Source organism: Microtus pennsylvanicus, chromosome 3 (assembly GCF_037038515.1).
Source record: "Microtus pennsylvanicus isolate mMicPen1 chromosome 3, mMicPen1.hap1, whole genome shotgun sequence".
Taxonomy (NCBI): Eukaryota; Metazoa; Chordata; class Mammalia; order Rodentia; family Cricetidae; genus Microtus; species Microtus pennsylvanicus.
In genome coordinates, this window is record NC_134581.1 from 12,547,995 (window position 1) to 12,567,500 (window position 19,506).

General features: G+C 46.1%; 1 protein-coding gene across 3 annotated transcripts in view; it reads left to right on the top strand.

The window, feature by feature from the left end:
• Stac (SH3 and cysteine rich domain) overlaps positions 1–19,506 on the top strand; it is a 126,604-nt gene that overhangs the window by 35,408 nt on the left and 71,690 nt on the right. Inside the window, exon 2 of one of the 3 annotated variants that reach the window (XM_075967690.1) lies at positions 15,739–16,030. The exons of 1 other annotated variant lie outside the window; for it this stretch is intronic. In XM_075967690.1, the coding sequence (XP_075823805.1) occupies positions 15,739–16,030 (292 nt within the window). The remainder of the gene's footprint in view (positions 1–15,738; positions 16,031–19,506) is intronic. One more of the 3 variants, XM_075967691.1, reaches the window with a different exon arrangement.

A 19,506-nucleotide genomic window follows, 5' to 3' on the forward strand; every position in this document is an offset into this window, starting at 1 on the left:
ACAGTCACTGCTCCCCTCTTACAATGTGTGATCTGCAGATTCACACTGAGGACTGGAACAGCACAGCCTCTTCTGATCCTCCAGGAAGGTGGGAATGGTGGCTCCTCTAATGACTGCAGGTTAAAGGGGTGACACACATAAAATCGCATGAACACAGCATGGCACAGGCACTCAAATGCCAGCGGTAACAACGATGCCACCGTGCTCTGGGCACTGCTGCTTTTCTTCCGAATAAATGAGGACGTCGGTAAAATGTGAAACCATGTCCTCTGCACCCACTTCACTTGGATTTTGTTACAAGTCAAGATATTTTCGTTACTGTTAAGTATTTCTAAATTCCGTGTCATCTATTAAGAACATATAACAGGAGCTGGGAGATTGCTTGCTCAACAGTCAGTGTGCAGACGAACACTGGGTTCCCAGCACCCACTTCAGGAGGTTCACAGCCACCTAGAACTCTAGTTCCAGCGGATCCAAATCCCTTTCTGGCCTCCACGGGCATCTGCGCTCACATGTACACGCATGCATGAGCTCACATACACACACACACACGCACACGCATACACACAAAAATTTTAAAATAAACTAAATCTTAAAAGACAGAATTTGCCCCAGGAGCATCCTCCTGATGACCGCTTTCACATCAGTCCCTTCTACTTTAGTGACTTCGTCCCAGTTACAGGCGTCTTTGTACCGCGGTCACCCCGCTTTCCTACTGCTTTGGCTCTTTCTGCTTCTCAGTGGCCCTTTGTCTGCATTCACAATGCTCGGGTTGGACCCCAGGACCATTTGGCTTCCGGCTGCAGAAGAGCATGCGATGAGGCTATGGGTTTCTCCGGGTGCGTGGACGGAGTTGTTACCTGTGAGCATGCGCGGCATTCACGTTGTTACTAGAATGTTCTGAGTGGCCACTCACACCCTGTCAGGACAAAAGACACCTCTTCACCGCAGGACCTGACGCATGGCGATTCACGCTGCCACACTCCACCCCTCTTGCCTTAGTTAGCCCAGGCAGCGTCCCAACATACTTAGCACTGAATAATCCTTCTACTCCAGCCATTCTCCTTCGGGGCCCGATCGTTGTTTATATTTAATCCAATAAGGCAGTCTTTAGTGATTTTCAGCTTCTTATGTCTTTATTGTGCTCTCCCCACTGCTTCTCAAACACCCCGATCCCAGAGTCACCTCTCTACACAGCTAATCTTGTCATGTTGATTGACCAAGCATCCCTTTCCAGCATTAGAACACTTAGATATGTTTAGGCGTGTACAGAGCTATGCAGGTGCAATTTCTTAACATTGCTATTTGTAACAGGAAGTATACTAGAGGGTTAGGATAAGTTGCTGTAACAAAGAACCCCAATAGATATATATTTAAAACTAGATGTATGTTCCTTCCTCTCCCATACTTCCAGGAGGAGTTTAGTTGGCAGACTCTGCTCCTTGTGGTATTTTGTGTGCCTTTTTTCCGCTAAGACATCCATCCTGAATAAAATCAATTAAAAAAAAAAAGAAAATGGAGATCTGTCTAGTCATGCCATAACAACCAAGCAGCCCAGAGTTTATTTCAGAACTTGCTTATATACAAAAGCAGAACAAAGCTCAGCACAGACGGTCAGTCAGTATCTAACCACAAGACCTTTCCTGTCCTTGACTGAGCAGCCTCCTCTCCACCATGTGCTTGCTGCTCAGAAGCAGCCTCACTTTCTATCCTGATGTTGCTGAGGTTTGTCGTCAGCAGTATAGTGTTTACTTGATAGAGTGTTCTTTTCTCATGGGCTAAATCAGATGTCGTTCACAGCCCTCGAGGCTATTGGAAAAAGCAGAGCAAGCAAGCTTAACTCAGATGGAAACTGAGTCACACGTGGGCTCCCACTAAACAGGGAAGGCCGAAGGAAAGGCTTATGAGGATGACTCTGTTTTGCCACTTGCCCATATGACTGCAGTTATTTCAAAATTAAATTTTAAGAAAGAGAAATGCCATGCAATTTGTCACTGAGCTGTGCTTTTGTAGACAATGGAGTCACAGAACCTACTAAACCAAAAGGTTTGGAATACACCGCCAGCACAGCAAGTGTGTTTCAATATTTCCAGTTGGGAGTTTGGGCTGATAAGACGGCTCTGAAGGTCAGGGTCTTGCTGCCAAACCTGACACCCTGAGTTTGATCGCCAAGAAAGAACTGACTCCTGAAAATTGCCCTATTAGCTACACACACGGTATGTATGCACTAACATACATACATGTACACATACATGCACACATACAATAAATAGTAAATAGATAATGTAATTTTAAAACATAAAAATAAGAGATAATGGGTAGATATCTCTCATTTGATATAATCTAACTCTAGGATATTTCTTCTTTGAAAATTTGCATTGGCCTATATTCATTGTTTGTAGTGTTGGGTTTCATAAAGACATTTCTATCAAAGCATATCATACTCTTTGATCATATTTACCTTCTGGCATCTTCATCAAAATCCTTGACACTTGGCAAAGTGTCACTCATGGTGACACACGCCTTTAATCCCAGCACTCAGGAGACAAAGACAGGAGGATCTCTGTGAGTTTCAGACCAGCCTTTTCTACATAGTGAGACCCCATCTCAAAACCAAAGCCAAAAATCTCTGTTGTTCTTTTGGCAAAGGGAATTTCAGCAATAGTCTTTCTCGCTTGGATTGGCTGTTCATGGGGGAAGCATCAGCTAAGGCTCGGCACATTTCTGGGGATGGACTTGCCGCTCAGATTCTCCAGGCAGCCATTAAAGCTGTGAGCCATTTAATAGGAAGCCATTTGCTAAGTTCTGAGCTCAGCTGCAGCCATGGAGACACTCCATCGTGGATTGCAAATGAAGCGCCAAGGCTCACATGTATTACCTGAGGGCCCACAAAGTAGTCAGCGTATAACCTGACTTCCTTAACCATTTTTTCTCAAGACCCAAGCTTTCTCTTGAGTTCCTAAAACTGAAGACAGCAGATTCAGGCTGTGACAAGACCCCTAGATGTGGACTCGGAAGCATGGGTTCGAGTTCTCACCCTGCTGGCAATTTTGGATCCAGTCAGCAATGTCTGTAAAGAGAATCACTCAAATACAGACAGGGCCAACCGTTTATGATAGCCTGAAAACTCCAGGCTGGGAACTCAGCTGTGGGCTTTGTTCTTCTCATCTCCCTTTTCTAACATGACAGGATGGACTCGATTGTTCCTCTCAGCAACTTTTAAAACTTTGGGGTGGCTCTTGCCCCTTTGTTGATCACAGGGGTCTCCCTTTTCTACTGTGAAGTCTACTCCGTCTAAAACAAAATGCAAGACTGATTCCCTGCCATCCCCACTCCTTCTGCCCCGAACCTTCTCCTCCATCATCCATGGACACCTCGCTAAGATGTCCCCAGACTGCGAACTGACAGGGAAGAATGAATTGCCCCTTGTCCCTACAGGCGACCCCTGCCTGGCTTTTCCTCTCTTCCTTCCTGCCACTTGCCCCATCCCCAAGTCCTCCACTGGGGACTTCTTTTCCACCATGAATACTTAGCAAGCCCTTTGCCTGATTGTTAAGTACGCTGGGTTATAGAGTCAGTCACATGTGGATTCATTCTTTTAGGCAAGATTTATTGAGCATTGATAATGTGCTAGGCTCTGAAACATGAAAGGCCAGAGAACACTGGAGATGTCCTGCTGTTTCAGAGACCTCCTTCCAGCATGGGAGCTAAAGAATGAACAAACAAAGCAATAAATACATAACTAAAACCCAGGCTTTATGTGCCTCTGATACCATACACTGGGGGCACAGTGTCAGGCCTGGGAAATCTCTTCCAGACTGTAATAAAGTCCAGTGGGTTGTGAAGAAACACCAGACAAGCTTGGCTTACAGCACATTCTACAGAACAAGTTCTGTGCTCTTTAAAGATGAAAATGTCAACAAAGTCAAAGAAAACCAACACGCTCTTTCAGGTCAAATGAGACTAAGAACATGAAAACTAAAAGAACTATGTTATCTAAGATGAGATACTAAGAAAGATTGTTTTAATGCTCTTGAGACATCACTGTCCAGGTTATCAAAATCCAGGTATGAGTAATAAAATTGCATTGGTGTGTAGCGTGTTTTCATAATATAATACCTTTCTTCTGAAGAAATATGCATGGAAGAACTCAGAAATGTTAAGGACTGATTTGTGCAATGTGCCACCTAACAATGATAGCAATGGCAATAATAATCATAATCATTATCATTGTGCCAGAAGGATAAGAAAAGAAAATATTGTCAAATTATTAACAACTGTTCAGTCTTGCTAAAGGGGAGATCTCTGCTCCTGGGACTATTCTTGCAAGTGTTCCATGGGCATAAAATCCTTTTAAATTAAAAAGCTAAGATAACATATATATAAAGCATCCTGAAGAGCCAGGGCACAGATCTGAAGAGAGCAAGAGATGAGATCCATAAGGAGGGACAAGCCTTGTTGGAAGGGGCAGGGAACAGCAGGGCCCAGCAGCAGTGTTCTTGCTTTGTCTGACCAGAGGCCAAAGGGACCAGAAGAATGGAGGATGAGAATGATAGGAACGGTTGGTCCTCTGTTCCAGCAGGGCCGTGGAGGGCGCTGAAGGATGTCTGACCATACAGTGACTGGGGTGAGGAAGTTTTATCAGGCTCTGTCTTAGAAAATCACTGTTGGCTCCTTAGCAGGAAGTAGAGCGTGAAAACAGAATGTAATTCCTGGATGTGGGCAGAGAGCAAGAAGGGAAGCAGCTCAGGGAGATGGGGTGTCAGACTGGACCCACAGGATGGCATCGGAGGCCTGTGAAATAATGAATTCTGTGTGGGTTTGGAAAGAGATAGGGATGGATGTATTGGATCTGAGGCACAGAGCTGAAATATGTCATCACAGACATCTTCAGGACCTGAGGAAAGAGGGAAGTCTGGGGATTGTGTTACCTTTTATTTTTATCAAAATCCACACACAATGATTACAAAACAGAAGGAGGAATCAGGGCGCCTCATCAGCTGCTCTGCCATTCCCACTGGGGAGCTGGCTCCCCACCTGCAGCTCTGTCACCTTGTTCACAAACGGCAGTGGGGACCCTCCAAGTCATGGCTGCTGCCAACTCACTCACTGTCCAAGGGCCCACTAACCTCTAGCCCGGGTTCTTATCGGGTCATATATTCCCAGCGAAGACCATGCCCATAGGCCAAGCTGCCGATACAATTGCTATTGTGTTGAATTCCCGCAATACCTGAGGTCTGATAAACTGAATGAAATGTTAAGCTGGTTACTACTCAGAGTCTGGGTGACGAGAATGTGAGGGGGATGTCGTTTCCAAGGCCACAAGGGTCAGCAATTCGGACATCTTTCTCTATAAGAATCTAACCATGCCGTATGACCTACAAAGGTCCCACTACAAGCCTTGCCCAGATCCCAGGGCCACCCCAGAGTGAGACACATGTTCCTTGTGACTGCCGAGATCCCTCTAGGCTTATGTGCCAGCAAGGAGTGGCCTGAGTAAGGGGACACCATTTGGGAACCTACTCAGAGCACTGCTCTCTCTGTGTTCATTGTGGCCAACATATGTAGCCTGGGAAATGTCTCTTCCAAATCCTTGGGCCACCTCCACGCTATAACCTCCTCTTCTGGATTGACTCTATCCATCCACTGATCTTGCCTGCCCACTGCTGAGACTCATCGGCCTTGAGTATGTTTCTCTCACCCATGACAGGTTCTTGAAATCTTTGGGTTTTAAGCCTCGGGGTCAGGAGGATCCATTTCATCTATTTCCTTCTGCTCCGCACAATGCTATAAATTGCTTGCAAAGATGCAGTATAGAGACAGGGAGGGCAGGCAATAACATAGGTGCCGAGTTGAATGGTTTGGATAGGAGAAAGGAGTTTGGCTATGGTTTGTGTGGTAGAATGGAGTTGAAGATGGCAGAAGGGAAGACTCAGGGTCTTGTAAACAAGAGCACTGTTTAGATGACTCGGGTTTTCCAGCAATAAATGTGGGAAATCCCAGCTTATGATACAGAAGGCCACTCACTCACTCACTCACTCACTCACTCACTCACTCACTCACTCTCTTAAAACAAAGTGCCCATCCCACGGCAAAATCTATACTGTAGGGAAGACTAGACAGACGTGAAGCAGAATCCAGAATGAAGCCCCGGTGATGTGGTAGGTGATGATGTGGGTGCCTGGTGACAAGGCACCGAGAAGCAGGAGATACCGAAGCTTGTGGTAAAGATATAGAAAGTTCTGGCAGGATATGGGCAAAAGTTCTTAGCTGAGATTTAGATGCAAAGCTAAAACTCTCCATGAACATGTGTGCAAAAATGTCCAAGACTGTAGGCGTGGCTAAGACAACCTGCCTGGTTTTCCATTCGTGTTATCTGGTGAGTTATGCTGCAGTAGACAGCACCAAGAACAGAAGAGGAGCCTCCTTGCTACAGCTCTCAGATTACAGCCGTCTCTCTAGGGAGGCGGTGCTGGCCCTCAGCAAGCTTTGCTTGAGAACCCTATGAGTCTAGTACAACTGTAATAAAATACTACAGACTGGGTAACAGAAATAACAGGGTTTTCTCTATTCTGTAGCCTGGGATCTAATTCCACATATTGCATCCTTCTGAGGCTTCAGTCTCCTGGCTTTACAAAGGGCTGCTTTATTGTGTCTTACCTGGTCATTTCTTCATATGTCCAAATCTCAATCTCTCTCTCTCTCTCTCTCTCTCTCTCTCTCTCTCTCTCTCTCTCTCTCTCTCTCTCTGTGTGTGTGTGTGTGTGTGTGTGTGTATACATGGGTTTGTATGGGATAGGGTATGAGTGCCCATTCATGTGCATAGAGACCAGAAGTCAATACTGGATAGCCTCCTCTTTTCTTTGCCCCTTTATTCTTGGAGACAGGGTTTCTCATTAAACCTAGGGCTCACCGATTCAGCTGGAGGCTAGCCATTGAGCTCCAGTGATCCACCTATCTCTGTCCCCAAAGTTCTGGGGTTACAAATTCTACACCCACCTCTTACACAGGGATGGGAACTTGGATACCAATACTTGTACAGCAAGATTTTCCTCCCGCACCATCTCCCCATCCCCCAAATTTCCTCTTCTGGTAAGGGCCCCAGTCAGATTGGATTAGAGCACATTGTAATGGCCTTGTTTTGACTTTAATTACCTCTGTAAAAGCCAGATCTCCAAACATAGTCACATTCTGAGGTGCAGGGTGGAGTGTTGAGCCTTCAGTGCAAGAGTCGGGGAGAACACAATTCAGACTGTAATCGGTGCCCACTATTTACAAGGTCATACTTAATAAACAAAGCTTAATGTTGTACTTAAGTGTATATGTTTATTCTCTAGCCCTCTGGTTATTTAATCAGTGGGTTCTGTGAATCAAATTCTACAATGGCCCATAATCTAAACCCCTTGTGTGCTTTGGAGATAGTTTTTCCATGATGCACAGAGCCAGCATTTGTAAGAGTCAAGCTCTTCCCTTCGCTCTTGAGAAGAAATATCGTTGGTCCCAGGGTTGACACCCCTTCAGTTTCCCTCAGCAACAGCAACAGTATGTGAAGCAGAAGAGACCAAGTCCAGCCACATGAAGTGGGCTTGGTGACTGCTGTGTCCTACAGCTTGGCTTGACTGCCCTTGATAGGCCATGTGGATGGACACCCATAATTTCAGTCTAACCTCCTATACAAGGCTTCCCCTGGTAAGACTCCCAGGATGGGGAGGATCATGGAAACACTCCACAAAATCCATTCATGCTGCGTCAGGTGACTGACTCCACAAGCCTTCCTTCAGAATAATAATGAGCCCTCATGCATATACCTCAGAGATCAGTGCAAACCTTGCTGGTAATTTTCCTAGTTAAAAAATAAAGGCAAGTTTACAATACTCAATTTGGAAGTATTTTGGCCCAACATTCTTTGTTTCAATCACCCCTAAATTTGCCCCTCCCACCCTTTCCAGCCCAGATCTGTCATGGCTATTCATCACTGAGAAGCTGGGTATTGAACTGTAAATTCCTGTCCTCTCAGGACCCAGAGGGACCTCAGACTTTTTCCTTATACTGAGACTAGACCTGCACTTACATCAACCCTCACCACCGATGGCCCCTCGCCTCATTTCTTCTCAACACAGATTCGCTTTGCAAGGAGGAATAGCTGAAAGTATTATGTTTGACTATGCTGACATCATACTTAGGAGAATTTATGACTATGCTGGCATTATACCTAGGAATCATTTTATAAAAACAAAGACATGAATAGTGAACACATCTTTGGAAATTTGGGATGGGTGGTGCCCTGACTGTGTCCATGTTTCTGAAATGGTAACTAGAGATAAAGTTAGATGAGAGGCTCCATCAAGAAGGCTCTTGTACCCCACAGCAAAGACAGAAGTTCAAGGCCATCCTTAACTTCATAGTAAGTTTAAGGCCAACCTGGGCTTATAACATGAGACCCTGTCTCAAAAATTTAGAAGTTAACCCATCCTCTGAGGTTGTAAAGCAATGTCTCTGTCTGACTATTCTAGCCCCTGCTGATGCCTCCTTCCTCCGACAACATAGACTAGGCAGCAATCAAGGTCTACTTACTATTGTATGACACCAGTGCATGGTCTAGCGTCACCCTGGATTGTTCTCGGTGCTGCTGCTTATCTCTAGAAGCACAGGTCTACACTTCTGAAGATCAGACTCTGGCCTTCTGTATTACAGTGTCCTGCAGGGTCAGAGCTCTGAGAGAATTTGGAAGCACTATGTTAATTTCCCCTTCTCTGTTGGGACTCGAGCCATGAAGTTGCAGGGACTTGCTTCAACCATGCAGCTGTAAGGGGCAGAGAATGCAGTCAGTCCTATTCAATAAAAGTTGCTTTACTTGTCTACTCATTAGCATGACTGTGAAGAGCCAGGCAGACACTGGGAGAAATTTCCTAACTTTAAATCACTGTCTAAACTGCAGTGAATCCAACCTAGATGGAAAACCCTGAAAGTCTGACCTGCACATGCATATAAATGCATGTGTACATGTATGCATACACACATATGCATGCACAAATGAAAGGAACCCAACTACTTAAGAATAAAAACTCAGCATAAAATTGGAAAGCTCGCCATAGACCCTGTACTTTTCAAGGCCCAGAATGCACTATCTGCACACTAGCCTTAGGTGTGTTTGGGACACACACAACCCACAGCATCAGCCAGAGTTGAAACAGATGCCGCTAGTGGTTCTTGTGGCTGAGGAAGGGTGAAGGAGAGTGGATCTCAGAGGGCATGCACACGCATGAGGGTATTACCTGCCTCTGTTTGCCAAGTAACTCATTCCCTTCATGCTTAGATCATCAATCGATTTAATCATCTTTACAGGCAAAAAAGAAGCCTGTGACTATTTCAAGGGGAGCTGTAACTATTTTAGAGGACATAAAATGTCAAGAGGAAAAAACCACGTTGATTTTCAAAATCAAGGATGTAGGGAAAATCTTTGGGGAAATCCAGAATCAGAGAGTTGCTCATCAACAGTTCTCTGGTGACCTCATCTGAATGCAGATATGAAGCCCGTGTGCTGGTGGTGTAGTTTTAGATAGCAGGAAAGATGCCTGTAAAGGCAGCTGATGGTTTTAGCTCAACAAGATGAACACAAGCTCCCATGCCCTTAGGGAGTGTGTGCCTCCCAGGTCTGGGTTGCAGCACACGTTCCCACATAGTTCAGACTTGAGGTCCGGCTCGGAACATCAAGCACACACTGGTTAATTAGCTTCGTTGCAACTGCAGCTTCACCAACTGGTCAGTCAACATGTCTGCATTATGGTCGCCTTCAGGCTAAAGTCTCCATGTGCTCTCGGGACGCCTGGTGTCTGCTTTCTCTGATTAACTGGCACCTAAGTGCTGTTCAAATGGCAGCTGCATACATCATTGCTAAAATCCCAGGTGGCACCAGGGTGACAAACCACACCAAGCTGAGAGATTTTCCTAAGAGGAGGGTGAAGGTACGCTACTTTCTCAACTAAGTTCATTTGGCTTCGGAGGCTTTAAATTGTCAGGTCGGGTCTCTCCTCTGTAAAACAGATAAGGACCTATCATAGGTGCTCTGTGCCTCACAATGTACATCGGTCCATAGTGCACACTCTCTTCTGTCTGTAAGCTGGTCTTCCTCCAGCTCTTGACATCTTTGCCCTCTCCCTCCTGGTTTTCCTCATGTTCTGAACAATCAAAAGATCCATGTCCCGGCCTAGAGGAGGCTCAGTGAGGGAAATGATTGTGAGTGCCGGTACCTGATTTGTAGCCCCAGAAACCGCATTAGAAATCAATGCTGGACATGCTGCCGTGTGCCGGCAATCATGGCACTGTGGAAGCAGAGACAGGTAGATCCCCGAGGATACTGTCCAGCCAGCTTAGAATACTTCCTGTCTGAGAAAATGATGTGGCACCTGGAGAATGACATACGGGGTTGTTCTCTGGCCTTCACGCGCACCTGCATACGTGTGAACCACACCGCCACACACACAAAGAGCTGCAGACAGCCAGCACCAACTCTGCCAGCTTGCCTGCGTCTCTCTGCTAACTGCCTCTCCTCTCTCACATTACAGCCACCCCTGATGCTCTATTCAAGGACAGAGCTCCAACAACAACCCCTGTTATGCATCCTTGGATTAAAAGTAGCTTGAAATCAGCTAGTATTTAAACCAAACTTTCCCCAGACAACACTGAGATGCTACAGGCCATTAGTACAAGGTCGCTGTCCTTTTACTAATCTGCCTCGTGGCAAACTCAAAGAAACTGTCCTTGCCCACCTGCCACCACGGCTGCTCTCTTCCCCTCTGGCCATTCTTTCCTGAAACCTTGTCCTCATACCCTCAGAGCCCCAGTGAATCCGCTACGCTGCTAAAATTTCTCAAAGGCCTTCCTTTGCAGGGCCATAAACCTCGTTGATTTAAATCATTGCTGGGATTAATTTGGCCCCAGTGGCTTCCCTGCCTTCTCTGAATCATTTCCTTCCTTAGCTCCCATAACACCTCTTCATCTAGGTTTCCTTCCTTGGCGGCTTCTTCCCAAACACCATTGCCTGGCCTCATGAATCGTCTTTTCACATAAATTTGCAGTCTCCTGAGCTCTGTCTGCAGACAGTGTCTCTCTAGGGTCTGCTCACAGCATTTGTAATGATTTCAGCTGGTCCTGTGACCCTGCTTGCCATCCATATGCTCGTGGCTCCCCATTCACTACCCGGCTTGGACCTTTCTCCCAAACGCCAAAATCATGTACCTCCTTACCAATCCTTTGGCTCCCTTTGAATTCTGATAAGCACCATAGACCTCCAGTCTCCATGGCAACTGTATCTTCTCTGATGTCCTTCCTTCTAGTAAAAGGGCATGCCTCCATTCACTCAGCTGCACCAATCAGAAATCTTAGAGTTACTCATTCATCTCCAACCCCTCAACAAACTCCTGGGTCCACCTTCAAAATGTACCTGGAATGCAAGAATACCTTACCACACCTGTCAGAATCCGTTCCTGGCCAGATACTTATTGCAGGCTTATAAGCAGATCTCCTTGCTACAATCTTACCCCTTAACCATCTGTTTCTCAAGAACTCCCCCAGAACATCCCTTTAACTAGAAGTCAGCCCTTGCCACTTTCTTGCTCTGAACAGCAGCCCCTGCCATGACCAGCAAGGAAGCTCAGCTGAAGCTGATTTTGTATCACCGCCCTTGCTGTATCCTCATCAGTTGTCTCAGGGACAACTGCTGGGATCATTGCTGCTGGTTTTCTCATCACCCATAATGCTCTTCTGCTCATTGTCTGACTACCAACAATGTCTTTCCTCCATCACTCACTTACCCAGCTCCTTCTTCACACCTCTGCTCAAATGTCACCTGTCAAATAAGCCTTCTTGTGACTTTCTAACGCCTGTGTCCTTTTTATTTCCCTTGGAACTTAAGTGCTCACCCAAGTTTGCTGTCATTTCTTCCTTTCTTCCTCTGCCTACTGGACTTTAAACTGTAAGGAGATCAGTTTCATTGTTGTCTAATATTTTCACCGTTTTATCAGTAAAATTGAATACTATGCCTGGCTCGTGGTAGCATCCAAATGGATGTTCATTACTGAGTTATTTAATGACTAAGGAAATGAAAGATCCCCTACCTGGAGGGTTTTTCTAATAAGTGAGAATAGAGATGTAACTCAGTGGTTGGCTGCTGTGTACAAGGTCCATCACTTGACCCCAATTACTAAATGAATACGTACATGAATAAAGTTTGCAAAAATGTTAAGAACTGAGGTCTGACTCATTTCCAGCACATGAGACTGTGCTTAAGGTTATCTGTGGAAGCAACATTTGTGGTTCAATGGTGAAGAGCACTTGCTGCTCTTCCAGAGGATCTGAGTTCGGTTCTCAGTGCCCATGCCAGGCTGTTCATGGTTGCCTGTGATTCCATCTTCAGGGGTCCTGTACCTTCTTTGGCCTCTGGAAGCACCAGCATCTAGGTAGAGTATGTTCCCACAGACACATAAAATAATTTTATAGAGTTCTTCTTTGGAAGGGAGTACTTTTTAAATAGAACTGTACCTTGGTGGTTGTGCATAGGAGTTGACCATTTTGTGACCTGCATGCTTATCAAATTCTGCTTGAATTTCCTCATTTGAATTCTTCCTCTCTGGCCTCTGCTGCATTAGTGAATATATGGGGAAAGCACCTGGTTGAGCTTACAGCTGGGATCCTATTTAATTGGTGGGCATGTCTTCCAGGCAGTCCGCCTCAGTAATACCTGTCCCATTGGCTTCCAACAAAATCTCTGGCTCTAGAAGCCAGCAGACTTCCTCACCTGACACAGTGTCAAGCCACACACATGAGGGCAAGGAAGGAAAGTGTTGAGGGTTCCCTGTCATCACGTGTAAACTTCTGGAGATCACAGACCTGCTTCCCTATTCCAAAGCCCTTTACATATTCACTGACCAGCAGAAGTCCCATGTTCCTTAGAGCTGGAGTAACTACATTTCACCCCACCCAATACCTGGAGACTCACTGACCAAAACAGCAAAGGACATAAGTTCAGCAGAAGGCTGGTTTAACACTGAACTTGAAAGCATTTGGCAGACTTCCAAAGGAGCCACAGAGTCCTACCTTAAACCTGGCTTAGAGCTCTTTCCCCATAATTTCCTACCCCCACCCTTCTTCTCTCTCATTCCCCAACAGTCTTGCTTCTACTCTCAGGTCATTCATTCATACATATATACATACATACATACATACATACATACATACATACATGATTTTATGCATCTGTATAAAATCTAAGAACCTCAAATGATAGAAAACATGTTATTTATCTTTCTGAGACTGGATTAATTTACTTAATGTGATTATCTCAAGTTACATCACTTCCTGCAAACAACCTTACTTTCTTTGTGACTAAGAAGAATCCCATTGTGTTTACCACACATTTATCATCCGTTCCTCTGGTGCCCGATATCTAGGATAAACAGACAAGTAATGACATTAACTGCTGTGAATGTCATCAACCTACAACACATACTTTTATGGTATGTCCTTATATGACAGTACAGTATTCAGTAAATACATACAGTCAGCTTTTGAAAAGTGTGTATGTGTGTGCGTGTGCACATGTGCACACACACGTGTGTACCACAGTACATATGTGGAGGTCACAGTACAACTTGTCAGAGTCAGTTTTCTTTCCATCACGTGGGTCCAAGGAACAGAACTCAGGTCCTCAGACTTGATGACTAGTGCATTCTATGTGGTAATCCATCTCATTAGCCTGATATTAAAATAAATAAAAGCTCAAGAGCCTGGACGGCTCACACATGAATTCTCAGCAAGAGGCTGAGGAAAGAGGGTAACCTGCAAGTTTGAGGTCAGTTGTCTGGGCTGTATAGCAAGTTCTAAGACAACCTAGGCTGTGATGTGAGATCTTGTCTCATCTCTGTCCCTAAAACTGGCAGAATCCTTAAATTAAGATTTACAGAGTAGAAAATAGGTCTACTTTTAAGGTAAAACTTGGCATCCTAGTCTTCTGAGGTCACGATAGAGGTGGGGATGGAAGGGGAAGGCTTGACATTGCCCCGTGAGCTCATCTTACATGTCAACAGGGAGCCTGGTCCCACTGTGTAGAGACTCCAGTAAGCACAGGACTTACCGTCATGCATGGCTTCAGCGGCTGCACAGGTGTGGTTCTGGGTAATAGGGAGAATGGCCACAGGTGAATACTTACCAAAGGAGGCCACCTCAAAGGTACAGTGACCCCTGAAAGCCATACAACTAGTACGATGTTCATTCCTTGTATCTGGGTTGAAGAAAGATAGAGTACTAAGGGCTGATGCTGAAATAGATGAGAGATTTAGGGAGAGCCGTGGTAGCTGGCAGGGTAGCTGGTGCAGACTGGCAACCAGGGCGGAGGTCCCAGGAGCCCAAGAGCAAGAACTGAGCTCTTTGTTTGGTTCGTGCTTGGGACTGATCCTAGGTTATACACATGCCAGGCAAGCGTTCTGCACTGAGCTATAGCCTCAGCCTTGCTTTCCACCATTTAACTGCTGAGATACAGAACTGCCAACGCTGAATCAAACTCACCCTGCAAACCAGGCAGGCTTTGGGTTTGTGATCCCTGGCTGCAGCCCCCTGAGTGGCTAGAGATCTCGGCCTGCAGTGGCACACTCAGCTGGAGCGCCTCTTGAAGGAAAAGGTCCCTAAAGGGTTTTAAGCATGAGACACATGTGTCCACATGTGTGCTTCCAGAAGATCCCTCCAGCAGCCAGCATGGATTGGATTGGGAATGCAGAATGAACTCAAGTCCAGAACTCATCTAAATCCACTTGGTGTCTTGCCATAACTCCCAAAGGCAAAGGGGAATGATCCGGTTTACTGAGGCTAAACACCAGGGCAAGGGCACATGAGTTAAACAGCTACACAGAAATCCTGAGTCATACATATACACCTCATATATAAACCGTTTACCTCATACTCCACACACCACATATACACAGACACAGACATATGCACCACATACATATACATATATACCTCACAATAACACACATGCACATATATGCAATGGTATATATGCATATACATATACACATACACTATACACGTGCAGGAGCATATACCACACATACACACATATACCACATGAGCATACAGGAATGCCTTACACACACACACACACACACACACATACACAATGTCTACATATTTCAGATACAGCAGATACATGCAGATTAGAGAGCTCTGGCTTGGGTCCTGGAGACCAGTAAGCCAGATTAATGTCAAGTCAGAGGGAGACATCATTCATATACTATGTTGTCCATAGAGACAAGTAGCTATGATCATAAGACATAAGACCTGGCCATGAGATGGAGAAGACAGTACTACACACAGTATTGGCACTCAGGAGTGCCTACCTCATTTCCAACTATGCAAACTCAAAAGACAAAGGTCAAAAACCCAGTATTCTGGGACTTTAGACAGCACATGGTGGGAAGCAAGGGCAGAAGATGGCAGATCGGAGCAGACGGAGCCTCTTTCTGCTCATTGGTTTATGAGGCACAGGTGAACCACTGAGTTTCATTTCTGCTAGCCGCTGTCCTTGGACCGCCCACACTGGGGCCTGGCAGAACCTTCTGGGCTAAGATATCCAGGGGTCAGTGCAGGGCAGCGTTAGCTGCACCTGCCACAGGAGTCGCGGGACTGATCGTAAGGAGTCGCGGGACTGATCGTAAGAGCGGTTGTCCTATCATTGCATTGCAGCTCCAGAAACTAAAACGGTCACTCTCTTTCAAGACCAAGAGCTTGCGGAGCAAAAGTGCTGACAACTTCTTCCCGAGAGCCAACAGTGATGTGAAATTGCAAGCAGATTTGCTAGCCAAGGCCAGCATGGGCCCCAGCCCAGGCCCCAACCCAATGCCCATCCCCGGAAGCCCTGCATCTATGCCCGCCAAGGCTGGCCTGCACCCTGGCAGCAACAACAAGGTCCACACCTTTCAGGAGCATGTCTTTAAGAAGCCCACCTTCTGTGATGTCTGCAACCACATGATCGTGGGTAAGACCCCTTACAGGTGCAATACCCCCGGGAAGCTGAAGGAGAGCTGGGCCCCTAGGTTCAGAGACCCACAGACCAACTCTGAGCTTCAGGGAGTTAGACGCAAGAGGGTCCATGTTGGGAGTGGCGAGAGGAAGAGGACTTCTGAAAAGCATAGGGAAGCAGGGCCAGGTGGAGGGGAAAGGTGTTTGGGATGCAGCTGTGACAACAGCTGGCATCCTCCACCAGGAGCCTGGTGCCTCTTACATCTTTTCTGCATGTGGCCTGTGTGTACCTGCCTGAGCTTGAATACACCAGGTGGGCAGAGAAGACCTGAAATGTTTGTGTCTGGCATCTGAAACTGAACACCTAAGTGATGGCCATTATGGCCAGGAAGGTAGAATGCTCTGTGAGGCCCTCGCCTTTGTCAAGGTCCAGTTAGGGTGTGTGTCAGTGTAAAAGAATAAGGGAGAGTTCATTCTAGAGCCAAAAATTAGTGGCCCTAGTCCTGGAAACACAAATTCAGATTACCCCAAATACCATGGTACGCTGTGTCATGAAGTTATATAGTAAATGAACAACGAAAGTTCTAAATCAAGGGATTTCTTAAAAACACACACAAACACACACACACACAAACACGGATGGGAGCGTCGGGTAGCCATGTTACAGAAAAGCAAGGAGGTCTCAGCCGCCAACCTCAGATGTGATCCGTGACATGCTCAGCCTTTGGGTTAGTGGAAGGTTAAGGTCATCGTACATTCCAGAAGTTATTTACCTCCAAGTCTCACAAGGCTGTTCGGTCTAAGATGGAGGTGGGCTAATCAGTGACCATGGAAGGAAAGAAAACCCCAAATCAGTTCTCGCTTGAGTGCCTTCAGATCAGACAAAGCCCACTGACCGAGACACCACTGGGGATTGAGTTGTATCTTTTCTTGTTCTTGTCCCTCACTCTTTCCCGAAGCTACAGGCAGCCCGTAGTGTCATCCTCCTGCCTAGGTAAAGAGGTGGAACACAAGGCGTCTTGAGTTCTTGAGCTGGAGGTGGCCCATGGCAACTTCTGGTGAATTCCTTCGGTTAGGTAAACTGAATGAGAAATCCCACATTCAGGAGGGTAGAAAAATACCTTTTGCTGTTTCCAGCCAGCTGGAAATGGGGACGGATGAAGACGTGGAGAACAGGGTCAGCCACCTGATCCGATGCTTAGGTCGCCTTTGGGTTTCTCAACCTCTTTGCCTGATGGATGCAGCTCCTCCTTGGATCTCCCACCCACTCATGTCTCCATTTGACCGTGAAGTGCGGCACCTGCTGCCAGTGCGGGAGAACGAGGGGGTCCCTTCGTGTTCCCTGCTCGAAGTACTTAGGCAGCCTGCCTCCTGCCTGGTTTCTTGAATACCTCCTTTCATCCATGCCTCTCTTTCAGCTGCCACCAGGCCTTTTCAGGGTTCTGCTATTCATAACCCTGAGAGAGGACGTGATGAAGGCCTATTTTAGACCTCATTGTGATGCATGTGAAAAGACAGGGAGCATGTGTTTTAAGAATGAGTAATGGAAATGCATTCACCTCTGAGGAATGTCACAGCCATCACCCTAAGGGGCTTCTCAGGACACCTCAAGAGCAGCAACAGCTTTATTATAAGGCCCCATACTAAAGAAGTTACACTGTGCTTTTATCTGAATTAAGTGTATATTGTAGCTGCCTTTTTAAGAAACAAAACAAAACTCTGTGTGCATGTTGTTGGGAGGGGGCATGCCTGTGCACATGCCTGCCTGTGCTCACAGAGGCCAGAGCTGGGATTCTGAGTGCTGTGAGCCTGGGAATAGATCTTAGGTCCTCTAAAAGAACAGCAAGTGTTTCTAACTGCTGAACCATCTCTCCAGTCCCATGTATCTGCCTCTTAAATTATTTTTTTTAATTTAGAAGACAGAGTCTCATGTATCCTAAGCTGGCCTAATTATCTCTAAGTAGGACAGTCTTGAACTTCTAATCGTCCTGCCTTCCATCCCCCCAAGAACTGGGGTTACCTTTTTGTGCCACCATGCCTCGATTTATAAGGATCAAACCCAGGTTTTCATGAAGGCTGAGGAAGTACCCTAGGTGCCTCTCACTGAACCTGGAGCCCACCCTTTCTGCTAGGCTGGGTGACCACAGAGCTGTAGGAATCTACGTCTTATTCTAACCCTCTCCAGCTCTGGGGTTGTGTGTGTGTGTGTGTGTGTGTGTGTGGTGTGTGTGTGTATAGTATACACACCCGTATGTATATATATGTACATATATGCCACCACTCTTCCTGGATTTTATATGGGATCCAGACTCAGGTCGTCCTGCTTACTAAACAAGTACTTCACCTCCTTAACCGTGGTTCTCAACCTGTGGGCTGCAACCCCTTTGACATTCGATGACCTTTTCACAGGTTTGTCGAGACCATCAGGAAGCACAGAAATTTACATTATGATTCATAACAGTAGCAAAATTGTAGTTGTGAAGTAGCAATGAAAATAATTTTATGATTAGGGGGTCCCCACAATATGAGGAACTGTATTAAAGGGTCACAGCCTTAGGAAGGTTGAGAAACAACTGCTCTAAGTCACCCCTCCAGCCCTACTGCTTTCTTATCTTTAAAAACAATAAGAAAAAGATAAATATAATCAGCGAGCTGACCTGAGCTTTTCAAGGATTTCACAAAGTACTCTCGGGCCTTCTCTGAGGAGAGCCGGAGAGGCCTGGAAGATATGAGGCCAGACAGAAGTGATGCGAGGGGGCTTCCTTACAAAAAAGAGGAGCATGATAGTCCCCTCCCCCTCGAGGCTTCTGAGACAGAAGTGCACTCATGACTGGTTTTGTGAGACCCCATATGTGTGCCTGGTTGTCCTTAAAGCTGTAAAGGTCGCGACCACCAGGGGAACACTGACCAGTAAAGGCCATCATAGCCAACCCTCTGTTCCAAGTTCCTTCGCCTCAGACTTGATGCCTGAGGCACTCCCTGCTGAGCTGGCCGCACACCCCGGCAGTTAAGCAGTTCCCCGACATGTCCTCTGGCCAGCTCTACTCATGCCTCTAGAACCGGCTACTCTTCATTCTCGCCTGTGAGGTAGGGGTGCACTGGATGATTTTTCTAAAAATATTTTAGTATAATATTTTAATTTATTCTTTGAGAATTTCATACATTCATACAATATATTTCAATCATATCAACCCTTTCTCCCCCTCCAGCTCCTTCCAGATCTTCCCACACTCCCTCCCAATTTTACATACTTTTATCAAAAACCTTGCTGTGTCTAATTAGAGCTGGCCATATATACACATGTGGCCATCCACTGGATCATGGGCAACCTACTAGGCACCGTACCACTAAAGAAAATGGATTCTCTCTCTCCTAACAACCATCAACTGTCAGCCACTTCTCAGCTAGGAGTGGAAGCTCATGTGCCTCACCTCATCCATTCATCTTTGGTAGAGTCCTGTGCAAGAGACCCGAGGCTGCTCGTGAGTGCAA